Consider the following 21,088-nt stretch of genomic DNA (forward strand, 5'->3'; position numbering starts at 1 on the left):
TGCATCTGGTGTCCTTTCTCAACATTTAGCAAAATAAAGTTGATTCCTTTGTGCGTTTTTGTTCTGCTGCTGCCACTAGGGGAAATCACATTTCCCAAAGGTGAAGGATGTCTCCTGCTAAGCATGTGTTAATGTTGTCTTCTAGTTTTTGCCTCTGCAGTGCTTGCTTCCACATCTGCTGCTGCAGCGTGGATACCTAAAAGAACATAACATCTGCAGCAAGCTTACAGAACAAACCACTTCTGGTTCATTATGCCACCTCATATTTTTTATTTGTTACATGCTTTTACTGACAGAGGATGATGAACCTGTAGTCAGTCCTGCAGCTGTAGTAGCTTGTAGACTTTTTTTGTGTTTCTACAGGCATGGTGATTTCTTAGAAAGATATTTAATGGAGTAGAGAAGAAGGGTATAACAAGGGTTATGTATCACAGGTGTGACTGAATCTACGTTCATTTCATGGCTTTGCTTTCTGAGCACTGAGCATCTAGAAAGAAGTAAAAATCATAGAATTATAGAATGGTTTGGGTTGGAAGGGACCTTAAAGACCATCTAGTTCCAACCCCCTGCTGTGGGCAGGGACACCTTCCACCAGACCAGGCTGCTCCAAGCCCCGTCCAGCCTGGCCTTGAGCACTGCCAGGGATGGGGCACCCACAGCTGCTCTGGGCAGCCTGTGGTATGTATAACCACAAAAGCCCCCTTATAGACTGTAGTTTGTTGTTTAGTATTTAAAACTCTCCTTCACTTAATTTTGCAAATTATTTTATGCTTTTCATTTTAGATGTATGATTGTCAATATAAAGATCATTGCTAATTTTGCAGCTTGATTTAAACAGTATGATTCGAGTCACAAATGTTTATTTAGGTCCATGAGACCTAAATCTTTTATGAAACCAAATGCAGAAATATTTTTACCTGATAAACTTACTTGTATTAATGTAATAGGGCTAAGTAAGTTTCTGCTTTTCAATTAACCTATTTAGCTGTAAAATCCATTAGTTTACACCTCTTTTCAGAACACCATGTCTATAACAAAGTTTATTTAAAACAACTACTTTCCAGTAAACTGAAGCATAACTTAATCTAACATAAAGAGTAAATGAAACAAAGCACCTAGTGTTTATTGTGGAATGCTGAAATGTGATAGGTCTCTATCAAAATACCACACTTTTTTTTTTTTTTTTTGGTGCCTGTTTTTTTTAATGTCCCGAGTGCTTTCTGAGAGGCTAGGCTTCACTAATTGATAATTCCTTGGGCATTGTGCACTGGAAATTAGTTTTGAGCATATCTAATTTTTCATGGAGCAGAATAGGACTCTTCTGTGGATTTGTCAGCTCAAGTTATTTTTGATGATTTAAACTCTTCACCCCCAATATTGACATTCCCAGGGATTATAATAGAAACTGCTGTTCAGATTTGTGTTTTTCAGGTTTTATCAGTTCTGCTTTGTTTTATGGCATAGAACTCTTTCTTTCTCTGCATACTTAGGTAATTAAAGTTACTGTGTGAAGTAGAACTGAAGCTATTGCTATATGCTTAGCTAACAGGAAAGCCTTTTCATTTATGTGGCCTTGTCTTTTACAGATTATTTTTTTTCACATTACTGATATTGTATATGAGTTCATGAATGAAGTGATACATTCTGATATATTTGCTCCCAATGTATTCTTGTTATTGAGGTAATTTGGGAGCTCCACTGCTGGGAATATTCATTTGGAAATTAAATCCCTTGTCCTAGTTTATCTAAGAAGGGTTTTCATCTGTTAGAATTAAGAAGTAGTAATACAAGTTCTCATGGGAATTTCTTAAAAAACTGGAAAGGGGAGAGAGAGAAAAGTTTTTTGTCAATTTTGATCTCAAAATTTTCTTCAGTATTATAGGCTTGGTTTTAAAGGCCAAGTGCGTGGGCTTCAGAAAGGTGGTGAGGCATTATTTTACAACTGATAATTTGATTTCATGATGTTAGTGGAAATGCTAGAGAAGTATCTGTTGTGGAAGGACATGATCATGGAAACATCCTTTAACTTTTTGATTGTTCTAATTTAAAGTGTTTAGCTTTGTGTGGAGCTGTTTCAGAGAGCATTATGTTGTAGATATAAGCAGTTCATATTTCTTGTCTCACTGTTTTGTGGGGTTTTTTTTCCACAAATTCTTGTTGCAAGCTGCTTCTAACTAAAAATATCTGCAACTTTTCTCCTAAGGTTTATTGGCATCCAAAGCTGTTGTTGCGGATGGTGCTGAAAAAAAGGAAGGCAACAAAGAAACAGCTCCAGTCCTGGAGCAGGTATGAAATGGTAGAGTTTGATTCTTTTGCAAAGTTCCCACTGGAGTGTGCCATGGAGATGTAGTAACTACAGCATTAAAATTTGCCCCTTCAGATATAACAGGGAACGGATAATTGATCTTATGTTTACAATTCTGGCAGAGCCAGAAGTACGGAATTTAATTGTCTTTAAACACAGTGTTGACTTGAATTTCAGTAATGAGCTTTTGTGTTGGAAAATTAACAGAAAACAAGAAAAATGAAATCTCCCTGCAACAAATGTGAGGAGACCAGTGTCCCCAGGTCCAGTTTCATAGCTGGAACCATGACTGGCTTAGAAAAAAGACCCTTACACAAATTTAATTTGTGTTTGAAACAGGGTTTTTGACATCACATAGAACTTCTTTTAAAAGAAGTTTCTTTTATATTGTAAGAATTTGGTGTTGTAGGCTTGTATGTGTTTTATGAACCGCTCAATGAGCCATACATTTTGCAAGGGTGTGTATTTTAATAAATACAAAAAAGAAACTTTTAAATAATGTTAAGGGTCTGATTTTTAAGCCTGCATATTTGCAGGACCTGAAGGCTGCCATTTTGTCTTTGGCTTATTCTGTTGTGTTCAGGCATTGCTTGACTCCAAGTTGTGCATTATCTTGCATATTAAAAGGGCTGAATGCCTAAGCATGGTAAAGCAAGCTAAGGATGAACAGTAGTCTCGATTCAGGACATCTTTGTTTTCCAATGATTTAAATCAGAGCCTTAATGTAGTTTTAATACAGCTTTTTTGTATTCATTTTCATTCTTCTTTAACAGCAGTGTTTGAATGAAATAGCCTTGCTGCCCGTAATTCTTAAAAGAGCACTTCTGTTCTTAAGCCCCGGCACACTCTATGAGCAGTCCCTACCCCAAACTTTTATTTGATATTTTGATTGTACTGGTTCTTTAGAGCTGATACATAATTGCATTGCTGTGGTTTTTCCATTGACAGTGCACTGGATGTTCAATGGAACGTAGTTTTCTGTTCTTAATGCTGTCACTGTAACGGCTAACTGAGCCACTATAGTGTCAATGCATTGACCGATATTTTGCATAAAGGTTTACAATGTATTGACATGACATTCCATTTCTCAAATTTTTGCATATTAAAGATGCTATGATTTTATTGCTACTGTGTGTGATATTTTCAATGTGCAAAAAAATGTGAAATGGCTTACAGCATGTTGTTTTTGGAAGAATCATTACAATGTAAATCTTACCATGCAGAATCCCATTATGGTGAATGGGACTTTGTGGTTTACATAGACTGTGTATGCAACAGTATAAACTACAGTGCATATTTACTAAAACCTTTTTGTTACTTCTTAGACTTAGTAACTCGGCTGTTTCTGTTTTATTGATAGATAGAAAAAAAGATGTCTCTGTCATTGTTTACATGCTAATGGTCTGAAAAACCTCATTTTTGGAAACACTAGTTAAGCTCATTTATAGAGGCATCTAAAATCCCAAATTGCCCTATTCCTTTGCTTTTAACTAAAACCAGAAACCTTACACATTTACATGATTAACTCTGGGGAGGAAAAATTTTGAGCTTAAAGCTTTTTTCACCGAGTTCCTGCCCAAACTCAATTTTAAATGGCCGAGTTAAAAACCTCCCTAAAAGGTTTTCCAATAGCAAAGCTGACATCCCTTAGAGGTTTTGTCTGCTACTGCTATAAAATTGAATGAGTAAAGTATCTTGTAGGTTTTTTTAATAATGTAATACAAGACATGGTAGAAGTATTCAGGCCAATAGCCGAAAACTGACTTTGTTGATGGAAGTTTATTTTGTTTATATTTATATATTTTTAGTTTACAGTTGTCTTAAACCCAAAACCTCAGATGATTAGTTACAGATACAGTAGTTTATTTAACTGTATTAGGGTATGTCATGTTATATTTCCTTTTGACCGAGACCTGATTAGATGAATAACATTAATTCATTAAGGTTTTTAATGTTAATTTGTCCTGTTAAGAGGTTAAGCACCTTATCAAAATATTAATTTAATTTTTTTAATCTTGTTTAAATAACTTTGTAATTTGAAAGTAATGGATGCTGTAGTAATGTCTTTCACATCTGTGAAGATGAACAATAAAATTGTTTATTTACAAGTTACGACTCTAATTAATTTCTGGTAATACCTCTCATAACCAGCATAGGTATACTCTACAGTTCATGGAATATTTAAATGAATAAACTGCACTTAGTACATGTGTAATTGAGTTGTTCAAGGTAGAACTGATGTCTGCTGAATGGGATGTTTTGCACCGGATCTTTACGTGATACTTCCAGCAAGCTATTCATGTAGCATTCAGGGGTGCCCTTTTACAAACATAGAATGTGCACTTGTGGTTTTTTGGTTTGCTTTTTTTGTCCCCCTCCATTGGAACATGGAAAGTTTCAGTGGAAAATAAAATTGCAATTTATAACAAACCCCAGTAATATATTCAAATAATCAGAGATGTTATGTTTTTAGTTTGGATAACACCTTCTAGAAATACATTTCTACCTAGCTATGGTTTTATTAGGTGGTACTATGCTGTGTGATGTAACCGGGACAAGAAAGGGGACAGGTTTAAGAAATTATGTTCAGATATTGTAGTTTCCCATTATTGGGCAAGTTGTAACACATGCACAGTTTATTCAGTAAAGCAGGAACAACTAACTAACTTCCAGTTAAAAATCTTAAATGCTAATGTCTGTCAATGCATGCAAATTCTATAAAAATAATACTTCAGTATGTGTGTTAAGAAGGATGAAAATTGATGAAATTGGAAAGCTGCATTATATGTTGAATTTTCTTTTTTTCCTCAGAAACTGTTTTAACTCTATCTGCTCATTTTTCCCCAACAGTTAGCAATCTATTTAACCCTGTGGTGCTAGAAGTTGTGATTTCTTCATGTGTTTGCACAAACTTATAATGTGGTGAAATCCAGACTCCCAGCACTGAAAGGGGTTGTGTGAGAGTGTGTTCAGTATTTGGAAACTTTTTCTTGTTGTCAGGCATTCTTAAAGGAGCATTATCAACTCTTTCAGGTTCTGCTCTAAAAATGAAATTAATGTTAAACAAAGTTTTCCTGAGGCACTTCCCCACCCCCCCCCCCCACCCCCCCCCCCCCCCCCATGGTCAAGGAAATGACTGTGAAGGGAAGGTTGTGGCAGTGCTTTTTTTTAGAACTGCAATCCTCCGAACACGAGTTGCTTGCTCACAGCAGTGCAAAAGCCTGTCAAGAGTTTGAGAAGCATCTGGATGATGCTCTTAGTCATACAGTTTAGTTTTAGGTAGTCCTGTGAGGAGCAGGCAGTTGGACTTTACGATCCTTATGGGTCCCTTCCAACTTGATATACTCTGATTTTGTATGTCAGTGTATATATTCTAGCTTGTAGCAACTGTTCTCCAAGTTGTACTTTGAGACAGCGCTGACAGTCCTGATCTACTGAAGATGAAAGAGACAGAAACTAAAAGGACTTTGGTGAATCTTTACAGTGGTATAGAGGAAAAATGTTTTGTTTTCAGGCTCTTCGCAGGTTTTTCAAATAGTAAGAAATTAGGGTGTTCTGAATACTGAAAATAATTGGTAGTGCTCCTTTAAAAAAGAAAAGTTTAATGTGATACATTTTAAGTAGTTTTTATTTGTACTGAAAATAATGTTGCTTTAAAATGTGTTTTGAATACTAAAGTTGCTTTTAAAAAGATCAAAATAGAATACAAGAACTACAGCGAAGAAACTGAAATAAAAGTTTCAATTTTTTATTATTTATTCAGGAGATTTCACCTAAACCACAAAGTCAGAAAAAAAATGAAGCTGATATTAGCAGTTCTGCCAACATTCAGAAACCTGCACTGTTATCCTCAACTTTGTCTTCAGGAAAGGCTCGCAGCAAGAAATGCAAACAAGAATCTGGAGATTCTTCTGGGTGTATAAAGCCCCCTAAATCACCACTTTCCCCAGAATTAATACAAGTCGAGGATTTGACGCTGGTCTCTCAGCTTCCTTCTTCTGTGATAAATAAAACTAGTGAGCACAGACATTTTAAAAAAAATACCGTAATTACTTATAAGAGATATACAGAGATTTTTTTGGTTGTAAATGGCTATTGCTTTTAAAAATGAATCTGCTTTAAATAAAAGGTCCAAGTGGGAGAATTAGGGGTAGCTCAGTATTTTAAAAGTCAAGTCACATAATAAGGCATATGACTTACTCTACCAGAAATAATACGTTTAAATAATACCTTTATATTTATAGAGTCGTGGCTTTTCATGGTTGGCTTTCCCTCCAGCTTAAATCTCCACATTAGTATTAACAGTGATACAGGAAAAAAATCAAACCTCCCTTCTGAAGAGGCCTGATTCATTAAAAAGATGCACACCTTGGTTGTGGACCTTTCCTTCTCTGAGAAATTCTGTCTTCAGCAGGCTGATGTGCTGTACCTGTAGGCTGTGGCATTTTTCACCTTACATGATATTTCTCCAAGTACGATGTGAAAGAGAAGATGGGTTCAAGATCTGTGGTGGGGACATAGAAAAACATTTGGTTTCTTTGTCTCAGAAAAATACCATAGGTGTTGACCTCCTTAATGTGTAACTGATTTGCAAAGTACCAAAATATCGGTTATCAGAAGAACAGGGAAGGGTTTATGCTGCATCCTTGGTTATGCTATTTTTTGTGAACGTTATAAAATATTTCTAGATTTTTTTCTTGAGATTACAGTAGGTTTTTAGTGTTGCTTAGGGTCAGGCTCCTTGTTGCCTGAAGAACGTTAAATGCTGAGGCTGAGAGTTAAAATAAACACAGGTTCCACTAAGTCAAAAGGAGCATGTTTGTTTCACGTTTAGAATAGTGATTGAGGATGGAAGATTAAACCTGGATTGTGTGTTCCCCTTAACCTCGATTTGATATTTTCCCTTAGGCAATAAGTTTCTTCTAATCTTTTCACACAGATAACTTTGAATGGGAGAGGGAGAGGTGCAAATTCAGTCATCTGTATTTGTTCAGGACACATAGGTACAGATTGTATTTTGCCCCCACAAAATATTAGCGGTCATCTATGTTGTAATACGCTTTCTCCCCCCCACCCCTAAAACAATGGTAAGTAGTTTTCCTTGAGCATGTTTGTATTTTGGGTTGTTAGATTTCTCTCTAGCAATATTTTTAGGAAGTAGCTTATTTAGAAATTGATTACTTAATAGCTTAAGATCTTGTTAGTGCCGTCTTTTAATCTTCAGTTTCTGAGTGTTTGCCACCTCTAATGGAAATTTTAATTTTTCTTTGTCTCTATTTTTAAATCTTGACATCTTTAACTAAAAAACTTTAAAGAAAAGGAGAGAACAGTGATTTACAGTGTGATAATTACTTAAATTTTGTTTTTCTAAGGCAGAAAGTTGTGAAACTGGGTGATATTTGAGAGCTGTAGAGGAGTGCAGGTGTTTTGTTTTTAATGAATCAGGCCTGTGTTAACCTGTATCAATTCCCACCCCCCCCACCCCCCTGCTTTTTTTTTTTAAAGTGTAATGTTCTTGAACCTTCTTACTGCACCATGTATTGTCAGTGTGCGTTTGAATGATGGGGTATTGATATCAGGTTAGCAGAAGACAGGAGATGGGATATAAAATTTGCCACTGCTTTTGATTATCTTTTTTAAGTTGTATATTAACACTATCCATGAGTTTTTAGGTCTTTAACTGTGATCATTTGTTCTGTTTACCGTTAAATCCTATTGCCCCCTTCCATTATAAGTAGCCTACTCTCATGGGTTATATGGGGGGGTTGCTTACTGTAAATACACTGTTTGCCTAAAACAACAGCCTTTATCAGTGGGGAAGTAGGTGCCCTGATAATGTATAATACGCAAAAAGAGAATCATGTCTTGAGCATAACTCTTTTTTGCTCCTGGTAATCACAGTTTTTATTTAATTACCTTCACCAGTTTTGCTGTAATTACCAGCTTTGCAAATAAGAGCTATTTAAAGCACTCCCTGTCTTTAGAGCTCAAATACTGCGGTAAGATTATGGTATATCTCTGCTTCATGAACATTGAAAGATCTCTTTTTAGGTCCATCACAGCCAGTGAATTCCCCTAGATCCTACAAACATAGCCAACGGAGAAGAAGATCACAGCGTTTAGCCACTTGCTCCTTGCCTGATGATTCTGTAGAAAAAGTTTCTTCTCCCTCTTCAGTTACTGATGGAAAAGTGTTCTCCATCAGTGGTCAAAACCAACAGTCATCAAAATTGGAGGGTAATGTATCTTAATCTAATAAAGAACTGCCCAAGAGAAATTGAATCATAAAAATTAGACCTTTCACGGTTTTCATCTAGTGGGATATTTTGACTTATTGTAGCTAAAGCTGTATGCTGTTTCTTTGTTATGTAAACGCTACAATCCAAACTGTTGTTTGTTGGACCTATGTATCTTTTTTTAATATTACATTTTTTCTTTTATGTAGTACCTGATGTTGCTCATATGTCACTTGAGAAGCGTGGACCATGTCTCCCTCTTGATTTAAGCCGTAGTTCGGAAGTCACAGCACCATTATCCACAGAATCCACTTTCCGTAATGAATATCCCAGTAAAGACAAGGAAGATATTCAGATGATTACATATCTTTCTTCCAAAGCAGTAACTGATGGAAGAGTAGCTACAACAGCGTCAGGTAAAGAGATTCAGTATACAACCAGTTAGGTTTATAGTTGTAGGGTTAAAACATGTATGTATTCAGTCACACAGGAAGAGAGGGGATGCTCTTTTTTTTTTTTTTTTTTTTTTTTTTTTTTTTTTTAATCCTTTCTTCACACTCAAAAACCTGCTGCTTTTCCTGGGGTCCTTCCATCTGCATATTCTTCATCTTCCACTGGCTTTGAGCTGCATTAGCATTTTTTCTAACACACTTTAAGGAGGATCTGAGAGTGTGGAGTACAAAAAGCAGTGTTTCAAAATATTTATGTTGTGAAAACTTGTAAAAATAATTTATGAACTTGTTACTAACATATATGTACTAAATCTAGATGTACTCATTTTTCTTGTGGCTTCAGCTTCAAAACGGTACCGTTTTCAAGGGCAGTCAGCATTCCTCTACCTTTGCTTCTGTTTGCAGTGGAAATACTGTCATTTGCTTGCTACAAAAACATTACTTGAAACTATTTCTGAAAAATCCTCTAAAACTTACATAGACTTGGTTCACCCTCACAGAGTTAGCACAGAGCCCAGTGCTGGAACTCTGTGCTGCCTCTCACTTAGTAACAGTTTACTGGCTACTGTTGTTTGAGTAAATCGCTTGGATAGAGGCAATTCAGAGATTTGGGGAAGGGTTGACATAGTGGTTTGCACACCCTAAAGATGGGTAGTTTTCATTCAGTGTATGTTAACTGTCCATAATTTTTTCACAAATAAGTCTTTCTTATGGGGGTGAGTATCATACCATTTTTCATTGGCTTTCAGAGAAGATTTCTCTCACAGACCTTTTTTTGTTGGTGGTGGTTTTTTGTTTGTTTTCTTTTAAATGAGAAAATTCTTCAATAAAGTAAGAGGAGGAAAAAATAAAGCTATTGTACTCTGGGGAAGCTTTTGGTAAATGTGATCAATAGAGGACAACATGACCTTAAAGTATATAATTATGACACTCCAACTGGTACTTAGTCCTGTGTGGAAGAAAAACCATAATGAAACCACCAACTTTTCATTAAGATGATAGAATAGCTGCAGTGCTCAGTAGGTCAGTGAAGCATTTGCTTACTATGTACAGCCCCTTCTTGAGTGTCTCCCCACACACGCTCCCACTGAAGTTGTAAGGTGATTGCTTCGTTGAGTTGTACAATAGCTATTTAACCTGCTGTAGCAAAAGCTAGGTAGGATTCTTGGATCAGTATTGCATAGATTAAAATAGATGATTATAATTGTTCTTAAAAAAGGTACCTCTTAGACTAGTTTGTTAAAAGTGCTACAGCAATTTCTAATGAGCTGCCACTTAAGCTTTTGAAAATTACTTAATTTCTCAAGTGAAACCATGTGACAGTCTTCATTTGTGTTTGATACATTGCATAGCAGTAGAATAGCAGATTCCTGGAAAATTACTTACGTAAAAATCCTTTTATTTCAAGTCTTCTGCCACTAAGAAGTGCTTTTGGGAGATACATATTTGCCCACTCATAGAACAAGATCGTAACAGCTTCAGCTTCTGTCTGTTTCTTGTTTGTTAGAACTCATTTCAGTTACTAGGAATGTAACTTCTGGCTTTTCTGATATATTTCTCGGATCATTTAATGTATAGTTGGTAATGCTAACAGGTATTTATTTTGTTGCCTGCTTCCGTCCCAGGACTGACTTGGAGTCTAAGTGAGCTGGTTCAAAACCCAGCATCCATGAGTGGACTTCCAGCTGTTGATTTGTTGAGCTGGGTCTTGGCCAGAGCTGAGTCTAGTTAAAGAAATATGTTTCATTTATTAGCCACCTTTATGTCTCACAAATACTTGACCTCTCCACACATTTTGTGTCAGGGGGAGCCATTCCCTGACAAAATTGTCTGGTATTACTACTTGAGTCCAGAAGATGGGAGCACTTGCAACCTGTGCTAGAGGGTATAGTTTATACTGTTTTTAAAGCTTAATGGAGCTTTTTTTGGATGTACATAATTTTAAGAGTTACAAGCTCTCAAGGAACTGATTTGCCAGCTACATTTTTGTCTTCTGGGTTTTTTCCTTCTGGACAGATCTGTGTTTTGTTCCTAATTTTCATGTATTAGAGTTTTCCTCCATGCTATCCAACAGAATTCTTGTCATGAGCTTTCATACTGACTTTTTGTCCAAATGTTCTGTTTTCAGAAGTATACAGTCCAGCATCCACTTGAACAGTGTAAGCTTTGTGGGCATAAAGACAGATCTAAATAGTTTGATATCTTTAATTCAGAGATCTCATAGAAAGTTTTTGGACCTAGCTGCCTCTGTCAGTAGTATCTCTAGGACTCTGTAACTGAAGACACCTAAGTCCTATAGATGATCCTTAGATGATATTTCAGGTCCATTCCAACTCAAACCATTCTGTGGTTATGTGAAGTTCATATATCTTTTGTGTTCATCTCAAGCTTCTAACTGAAACTTCTGCTGTTGTCCCTGCTTTAGAAGGCATCTTTTGCTTTTGAAATAGCACAGTTCTCAGGTCATGTTATTAAGCACACATAATTACACCGAATTCTCCCATGCTTCAGGAGAATTAATAGAATCCACTCTATCACTACTTCTCCTTTTCTAATTAATCTATTTAAACAATAGTAAGCTACTATATAGAGGGGAGGCACCCAAAGCTTTCCTTTCTCATTCTTGTAGATGCTTGAAATTATTGAGAAAAGTTAATTTGCATTATGCAGGAGCCATCTGCCTGCCTAAGTGTAATTTCATATATTGTGTTTTTTAGTGTGTGTATTGTGACTCTATACATTGCCATTTGAGAACTATGGTGTAAAATCCAGACTATTCTGTAACTGCTTTTTTGAGTCTGAAAGGACTTAAAATCTAAATCCTTTTATGATATTTCTGCTGCTTAGTTTTTATTGATGCAGTTTGGACAGATCTGGTGTTCTAGATTTTGACAACACTATGGAATTTGCTAAGTGCACTTAAATTTGACCTGCTATCTTGTAATCTTTGAAGTAGAAAACTGTAGATAGTTTAAATAATTATGGAGGTAATGGAAGTATTTAGTCTGAAACAGCTTATTATGATCACCAGCCCTTTTGTAAAAGAACTGTACTGGTTTAGACCCAAAGATGCAGTTTGTGGATTTGGAAGTTTAGACTTCTGATGGAGGCTCTCAGCTGAGTCAATTGAAAAAATAATTTTATGTTGTTGAAAATGATGCATTTTAATGACTTCTTTATTCAAAAGATGCTAATTTGGCGTTTTTCATAGGGGAGGGGTGAGGTGCACTGAAGTGCAGAAGCACAAACGGCAACTCATACTATTAACACATAGTTCTCAAAAATCATTGCTCAAAATGAACAACTTCTCATTTTGTAAAGGCAACACCAAAGCACTGTGATCCATTCCTTCAGTCCACAGGCTACATGGGAGTACTGTTCCCGTTAGTAGACGCTGGTACACTACCAGTTAATTACTGAACAGAGGTACTGCTTTGCCTGTACTGTTGTATGGTCCTACTTGTGATCACCTGATACTGTACACACTTAAGTAAGAATTCTCCTTGCTTTCATTTGTCAGACTGCTTAAAATGTAGATAACTGACCTTTTTGTCACTTAGCCTGTCATAGACTTTAAATTCACAGTCAGTAATTTAAATTCACAGTTCAGATCTATCTGTAGTTGTAATTTTCTTTAAATCTGCGATCATTTTTCTTGGTTTCTGTAACTCTACTCCATTTGTATTATTTTGTTAGATACTGAGCAAACAATTTCAGCAAACAGTCTGGGTTTTAATATTTAGGTAAAGAAAATACTGTTACATGTAGTAATATAACAATATTATCATTAGCTATTATTTCCTGTTCTGTTCAGTCTAGATGATTTTGCTTGGTAGTGCAACATTACATTAACTATATGGGACGAATATGCACTTACGCTAAAAGAAAAAAGCATACTTTTACGTAATTGTGTTGGCAAGATTTACTGAAGCAGGAACAAGAAATGGATGATGTACAAAATTTTCAGAGAATGAGACAGGTCACTTTTTAATAAACTCTTGCCAGTGTTACTGTTTGCCCTGCTTTTAAGAGATATCTGTGTTCTAGCGAACTAAAGCTCTTGTTACTTTGGAGCTGTTTGTTTTATTCCAAATATCTACTGACAGGTTTAGTCCCTAATTTGAGTGTCTGCCGTTCACATCTCTGCCCTGAAGTTCCCAGCTGATTCTTGGGTAGTTAGCTGAAGGCAAGCAAGAACCTTCCATGTCCTTATCCTTCCTAAAGAGATTGTTTTGCTCAGGATCTGATATTAATTTTTAATATGTATTGAAAGTGCATTTAGATGTAAAATTCATCCTATGCACTGGGAATTCAGAACAGAAAATTAATTATGATAGAACCATGAATTACGCTGGTCATGTTATGATGTAAATTGTATATTAATGCAGATGAGGGTATTTCTGTTATTAGGAAGGTTGAACCACGGAAATCCATGGAATAGAATATCACGCAACAAAATAAGTTGCTTCACATTGGTACAGTTTATTTTCATTTGCTGAACTGAAATAAGCAGTGCCACTAAAACCCCATCTGTGCCACTCTAGCATCCTGTTCTGTGCCAGTGCTGCCGTGAGGGGCGGTTTGGGTCACTTTACCGTGGCAGAGCAGGAGAGGTAGTATTGGAAATATGTCATGAACCAGACTGGAAACTGCTGTGGCTTGTATTGTATTTGTTTTTAATCTGAAATCAAGTCTTCTGGTGATAAAATTGATCTTAGAACAGTGACATATTCAGTAGTTTATCAAGTCTAATCTCTAGGCATCTTTCTGTCTGCTGAGTGTTAATCGCAGACCTCCCACGTTTCACTGTGTGGGAGGTGGCTGACTAGACTCTTCAACAGGAATAAAATTGCATTTAAAACTAACAGTTAATAAAATAGATGGTAATATTTCCATAAAGGAAATTTCTTATAAACTAGTATTTTTCTTGCTGTATTTGGTACTTGCCCTTCAGACTGTGATTGTCTAATTCAGTGATTACTTGTAAGGTGTAGTGATGGCATAGCTGAAAACTAGACTTTGCAAACCATAACACTTTATTTAGGATTTGAGAATTTAGGATTCTCAATCTAGAATGATTTCTCATTAATAACAGTAAAAGCCAAGAGTAACACTGCAGTGTATGCAGGCATAATATAATTTCTTTTTTCAGGTTACTGTAGAAAAACAGTCTAGAGAGCTCTGTCACTGAGATGGGTATCTGTGTGACTAGGGCAGATTTCTGCCAATCTTAAGGGTTCTCTCAAACAGTTAAGTTACTGGTTGATTACCTTGCCAGATGTGCTTCTGTTGAAAATTATTGATACCGAAGTTTGTGTTGTGGCTGTCAACATTGGAGCACGTTTGAATGTCTGAGGTCAGGATTTTCTTCTGAATAATGAAGCTTAAATACTAATTAATCTAATATTGAGGCTAGATTTCTCTTGAGATTGTTTGGAGGGGGTATTCTCACATCTTTTCATCAAAATGGCAGTGACCTAACCAAGTTACGTGCATTTGGGTGATCCTTTTGTGCTCTTTTTAGAAACAAGACAAGATGTTGATAGCATAATGATGTGGAGAAGTGTCGCTTTTCTCTTTTACTGAGGTGCTAAAATATACTCATTGCTCCACAGATGGCAAAGCAGTTCAGTCCTCTAACACAGACAAATGTTAATTAGGAAACCCAAGAAAAGAGTCATTTGGGTAGTGTTTTGTGTTGATGATCAGTATCCCAGCAAGCTAAGTCCACTTGAAATACAGACAAAGGTGAGAGCCTGGATAGTAGATCAGTCTTGAAAGGATGATGGTCTTAGGTGAGGTAGTTGATTTGAGGTAGTGGAAAGGCTCAGGTGGCTTCAGCTGTGCTCATGCAGATTGTGTTAGAAGCTGGCACACCGAACTGAGTGGCTGCTGCTGGCTGGATTGCGTGGTGTGGTGATATCGGTCCATCTTGCAGCTGGGAACATCTGGTATTTAGAAGTGCTGTGTGGTGTGGCAGGTGATGTACCACTTCCTATTGCTCTTGCTGCCCCTGCGGCTTTCTCACTCTCTGGCATCTTGATGGTTTTCCTGAGAACGTTGCCCAGGAGCTGAAGCTTTGTGTAACTTGTATGTTGTGTCGTAGTAGAATTGGCTTGGTCTGTCCAAGCCTGGAAGGTGGCCTTACAAAGTCAGCTCTGAAACGTTCTTGCCTTTTCCCCAGAATCCTTTTATGACTACTGAATTCACTAAATTATCTTAACACTGCTTATTCAAAGGCTTTTTATTGTTTTATTACTGAGTATTGAAAAAAAGAAGGGGGGGGGGTGAGGGGTAGCTCAAAAACTCATTCCAGATCAGCTTCATATTTTGTCTTATTTAGTATCTTGATCACTAGCAGGTATTTTTGAGGCTTTTTGTTGTTGTAACACAAGAGTGTCTTGTTACATGCTGATACTTTTGTTGGGCTTATGTGGTGAGAGGCACCAAAGATGACTGGTGCCTCCAGGTTTTTGCAGCTGGCATTGAAAAACCTGAACCCCTTATGACACTGCAGAGCTGCATCCTCCGCATGGTCCTGAAGTGTCCTCAATGTCTGATGAAGACTAGGCTTTCCTAATTACATTTAAATGAAGCTTAAAGCTCTCACAATATTACCAAACACAGTAATAGAGGGTTTTGAGTGACCTTGATAATGTTCTTTATAAATAACTTTTTTCTAGTTTGATTATTTGAAAATTCCATTGTCCTATTTCACTATAAATATGAGCAATGAAAATTAGAATTTGAGTTTAGTTTTTGCCATTTTATTTCTTAATTTGCATCAGGTGAAGATTAAATAACAACTAAATATTTCACTAAATAAACTTTTCTGAATAGTGCAAGGTAAGAGTTGTCAGTATATGATGCTGAGTTCTACACAAATTATCACAGTGTTTTGCATGTAATTCAACTGTGGATTAAATACACAAATGAAAGACAGTGAATGATTTAAATATTATTAAAATAAATGAAAAATACAATTAGCAGAAGTGTAAATTTTATGCATACCACGAAAAATGTTCCAGAGTTTAGTTTCTCTGTTCACACAATGAACAGAGAAGTTGAGTGCAAATTCCATAACAGGGAAGCCAACCTTCTGTGGCATGTATTGTCTTGTATGTAAGACTAAGACCTAGGCATTCATATGCAGTAATTATTATGTTAAATGTGATGATATTATTACCAATACTTGAGATTTCAGTGATCTGACCCAGCCAGTGATCTGGCTGCAGTCCTTATGGAATGCCTAGTAAATCTGTCTTCTTGTTTTCAGCACCCTCGTCCCATGTACATGCCTTGCATCTGGAAATGCCTTTAACCAATAGTCTAAAGTTACCCAAAGGGAATAGTAAAAAAAAGAGGTCTTCCACATCAGTGAGCTCTGAAGGGACAGAGATACAGTGCTCTGTGCCCATAAAGGAGAAATGTTTTGAGAGTCTGAAGGAGAAAATATTAAAGAACGTGATTGAGAAGGACAAGCATTCAGAAGTTGGTAAACTACAATACTTTTTGTTCCCAGTGATTTAGACAATAAAAATAATTGTAAAGTGACATTAAAAATAATTCTATTATATGTATGTTTCTTCTGTACCATTAGGACTTTATACAGTCTAATGACTTTTATAAGAAAGTCGGTCATCAGCCAAAAATTGCTCTTATGACGTATATTCTTCTTCAATTTGCAGGTGCAGTGAGAATGGAAAGAAAAGGAAAACTGGAAGACAAAAGTGCTTCAACATATGGTATGTACAGAACAATAATATTTTTAGGAAAAAAGGAAAAGATCTCTAACACTTGATTTCTCTGAAGAGCAAATGTAAGAGTGTAATATATTTCCTGGGCCCACCTGCACTTCTTTTGTTTGTTTAGTTCTTAAAAACAGTTCTTATATATATGACAATTTTGTAGTAGAAGAGTAGTTTTATTAGAGAAAATGAACATGCCCATAGCAATAATTTGGAATAATCCAGAAGTGCCTACTAGAGGCCTTTAAAAAAACAAAAAAAACCAAAAAAAACCCACCAAAAAAAGGTGGTATTGTTCGTTTTTTAGTTGAATTACTGACAGTGCCTCTATGTCCTTGTACTGACGGATTTGGCAGGGGAGGAGAAAACAGTTAAGTGTTCCTAGGAAAACATGTGGTAATTCTTGAACAAAAATATGATTTAAGAGAGCTTTGGATGATTTAAGAGGGCTTTGGTTTTATCCTGTGTTTAAAAAAAAAAAAATATTAGAAGTGGATAAGAATTCATAAGCAATCCTGCCTTATTTTTCCAGGAGGTAAGAGTTCTTTTTCTGTATTCCCCAAGAAGATAACAAGACTCCAGTCTGTGTGCAGGAAATAATCCTTAAACACTGACTTTAAGGATTTGATTTCTGTAACAAGTCAATTTCCTCATTATTTATCTCACTGCTGATTACTCAGTATTTTGTCTGGGGAGAATTTTTCTGAAACAAAAGCACTTGTCCTCATGCATATACCAACAGTAGTTAGAACTGTAGTATAAAAAAATGTATCGGAGATTTTGGTCAGAATCAGTTTTCTGCAAGGAAAACCGTTGCCGTGCAGTAGAAAGTGCTAACAGCATCAGCAGGTTTTTGATACTAAAACTTCTTTCAAATTATTTTCTGTAGGCCTAATGTATGTTTTTTAAGATAGCTTTATCTTTTTAGCTTGAAATGTTGCAGTTTTGAAACCTTTTTCTCTTGCCCAAACCTTTTTATCCTGAACTATAAGTAAAATAGATGTTATAAGCTCTTTCAATAACACCACTTGTTGTGCGTGCTTTGCTGTATCTTCTGCTACACTATCTCGTTTGGAAATACGCAAAATGGTAAAATGTTAATTTTTGAGAGAGATTACTTTGAGTCATTCTACTGGCAATTAATAAGAGACATGCCCAAGATATCAAGTGAAATGACTGGTTCATTTTGATTTGACTAGGCAACTGGAATACTTGATTTTGAATGTCACGTTTAGGTTAAGCCAGATGAAGCAAGCAATTTGGAATGGTACTGCTGTTTTAAAATTATTAATTTTTATTTCAGGTAAAAAGAAAGAAAAGGAAAAGGAGAGAAAAGAGAAAAAAGAGAAAGATCATAAATCGAAACAGAAAAAGAAGAAGAAAAAAAAGAAGAAATCTAAACAGCATGGTAAGTTCAACTTGCTTATTTAAAAAAAAAAAAAAAGGAAAAGTAAAACCACTGTATTTCTGGCATTAGATACTAAGATTTGTTTCTAAATAATATGAATGTCAAATTAAATAACTGTCAAAAAAAAGTTTTGGCCTTAAATATTGAAAGGACACTTAGGTCTATGACGTCTTTTCAGTGTTTATAACTTGCCTTTTCTTGATAGACTTAGATGTTTTTTCTTACCTCAGAAGATATGCTTGCTCTTCTCATCTCTTCAAATTCTTCATTTGAAGCTCTGTATACACATCCTACCTATTTTGCTTGGACATTAAAATTATTCTAGTATCACACTGTTGCTCAGTTTCAGTGGTTTACTCTATAAAATGCAGCCCCTCCTTAGCAGTTAACCTTTAACAGCTGTGTTTGGCGTCTCTGTTGAAACAAAGTCTGTTGTCTTGACAGGTGGTGATACCATCTTATTTCCCTATTTTGATTCTTTGATTGTATCACTCACCTTTTTGTTCTGTTATTTTCATTCCCTAGAGGGACAAAAATAATTTGTTCTTTAGATATGAGGCTCTAGGTAGCTTGTGCATTTTAACAAAACAACCCTTTCAAACCACTTTGTGCTTATTTCTTCTTGTTGGAGAAGTACTCCTGTAAGTGTGTGTTAAAGCTTTAGCGCCATCCCTTCTATAACGCTTCTTAGCATGATTTCTGTGGAAAAACTGGACAGTATTTGGGTTGGTTTGTTTGGTCAGCAGGATAGTAATCTTATTATAAACAAACAGTACAGTTTTACTGTTTCTTTGTGTTTCTTCCCCTTTTCCACATGCTTTTTCTGTTTTAATCTCCCATGAAATCACAGTACAGGCTCCTTCGTTTACCTTTTCTTGCACAGTGCAATTTTAGTTGCAGCATTATGGTAATAAAAATAACAGCATGGGCAGATGCAGACTCATTCTGTCTCTTCTTCTTGCCAAAGACTGAAATTTTTTTGTGTACTATGCCTGCTTCAGAAAGTGTTTCCAGACTTAAAATAATGCTACTTATTTTTGTCTTGCTGCTGGTATTATTATTATTTTTTTGAAAACATCTTTAAGTATTCAGAAACTTAAAAATGAGAACATAGGCTGTCCTTTCTATGCCTATCAGATTGAGTTTACTTTCATGTGCTTTGAGAGTGTACTTTAGTAGATATCAGTCATAATAACTTGTACCTAATACATAACCATTTGATTAAAATTTCGTAAAATGTGAGAAGGTGAAAATGTAAAACCTATCAAAGAATTTTCTAGAAATTTTTCCTTGAGGAGCATGTAGGAAACCCCTGTGCATTAAAAGGAGCTTCTGACCACAGACATTTAAAGATGCCTTGTTGATGTCTAGAGTGATGTGTTTGCCCGTCAAGCATTTGTGCTATAACGTGAAAATGCTCCTAAATCATGCAGTGTTTGAATGTGAACTGCAGCAACCTAGGTTTCATGTACTTCACCTTCTTTATATTGGAGCAATGTAATTGTTAACTATAACCTTTGAATGCTTATTTTACTTATAAGTTATTGAGAGTTTTTTACTTGCTCTGGGAGGACTTCGAAGTATTTGCAAGAAGATACTGGTAAATGCTTAGTATACAAGACCCTAAGCAGTCCTAGCCACTTCATCTGTGATGAAACACTGATGATGAAACATGGCAGAGTGAGTTAATGCTCTCCATGGGTTGCATTTTGAGGAAGATGTTCAAAAGTAATGTGTCATCACCTTGGGTACAGCAACATCCCCGGCAGCATTCTCAGTGCTGTTTGATATTTATAGCTCTTCTATCCTTTGAATATATGACACTTGAGTGTTGTTGTAAAAGTGTCTGAAAAAGAACTTGCATAGAAATAAGCAAAACAGTGATTTGAAGTATTTGAAAAAAGATCTTTTGAGCAGAGCAAGTTTTAATAGGTAACAAGCTACAGATTTTAAATAAGGTCAGAACTAGAAATGTTTATTTTGTAATGGCGAAACATTGGTATAGTATATCCCTGAGCCTTCTGTTTCATGTATTTACAAAAAAAAGAGGTAAATAGAGAAGTTATGTGTCATACTTGGTGCTAAATTCTAGAATTTAGAAGAATCATCAGAAAAAGCTGTAGTGCACAATTTAGAAGGTTTGGGAGGAGTTGGTCAGACTGGTGGCTCTTACCTGAGCCTGTGATACTTGGGTATTTCGTGAAGCACTTGCTTGAGAGCAGAGAGTCTAAGGCTTTGTGCTGTCTGGTCTGCACTTGGTTCTCTGGTTTCATACAGCTCCGACATGCAATGGGTTCTGAAAACCTTGTTCACTTTTCAGTGATTTAAACAGAGTATCTCTTGCAAATTAACATCAGAGGTGTGTTCTTGCACCCGGTACTGTTTTTTGGTTTTATCTTGTTGAGGTCATAAGGTGGTTTGTTGTGGGTTGTTTTTTTCATTTGTTTTTTTGTTGGTTTTTTTTTTCCCCGCCCCCCCCCCCCCCCCCCCCCAATTCCTTTTATTGCTTTGGTCTTTTTGCCAGCTTGTCTTGAAACAGAAGCTTGGCAGAGGTACCATGATTAAGTTCTAACTTCTAGGGGTTATATCCAATGCTTGTAAATATTAGGAGAAAATGATATAACTCCCAATGCCCTGACAAATAAAAATCTGAAATCCAGATGTAAAAGTTGAGCTTTTTATTCTTTGCAAATTCATCTTGTGAAAATCTGTTTCTAGTAATCCAGAGGTATTCTGCCTGAATTTTTTATTTTTTTTTTAACTGGGAGGAAAGAAGAAAAATGCTTCGTCAGATTCTGACTTTGGTGTCTGACCCTGAAAAAGCCCATTGAAAAAAGATCTGTCAAAAGAAGCTGTTTTCTCTTTCTCCAGGACTAGCTCACCCTACTCAGGGCATGGCAGAAATGAAAGGGTGTGAGGTATGATCCGTTCCTTTGGAA

General features: G+C 36.1%; 1 protein-coding gene across 14 annotated transcripts in view; it reads left to right on the forward strand.

The window, feature by feature from the left end:
• PHF20L1 (PHD finger protein 20 like 1) overlaps nt 1–21,088 on the forward strand; it is a 61,511-nt gene that overhangs the window by 20,472 nt on the left and 19,951 nt on the right. For 7 of the 14 annotated variants that reach the window (XM_055798337.1, XM_055798335.1, XM_055798338.1 and 4 more), the window contains 7 exons: nt 2,204–2,286; nt 6,069–6,321; nt 8,357–8,542; nt 8,751–8,957; nt 16,270–16,488; nt 16,682–16,738; nt 18,045–18,149. In XM_055798337.1, coding sequence (XP_055654312.1) covers nt 2,204–2,286; nt 6,069–6,321; nt 8,357–8,542; nt 8,751–8,957; nt 16,270–16,488; nt 16,682–16,738; nt 18,045–18,149 — 1,110 coding nt within the window. The remainder of the gene's footprint in view (nt 1–2,203; nt 2,287–6,068; nt 6,322–8,356; nt 8,543–8,750; nt 8,958–16,269; nt 16,489–16,681; nt 16,739–18,044; nt 18,150–21,088) is intronic. The other 7 variants (XM_055798342.1, XM_055798341.1, XM_055798343.1 and 4 more) reach the window with 1 other exon arrangement.

The sequence above is a fragment of the Falco peregrinus genome, chromosome 3, assembly GCF_023634155.1.
Source record: "Falco peregrinus isolate bFalPer1 chromosome 3, bFalPer1.pri, whole genome shotgun sequence".
NCBI classification, from domain to species: Eukaryota; Metazoa; Chordata; class Aves; order Falconiformes; family Falconidae; genus Falco; species Falco peregrinus.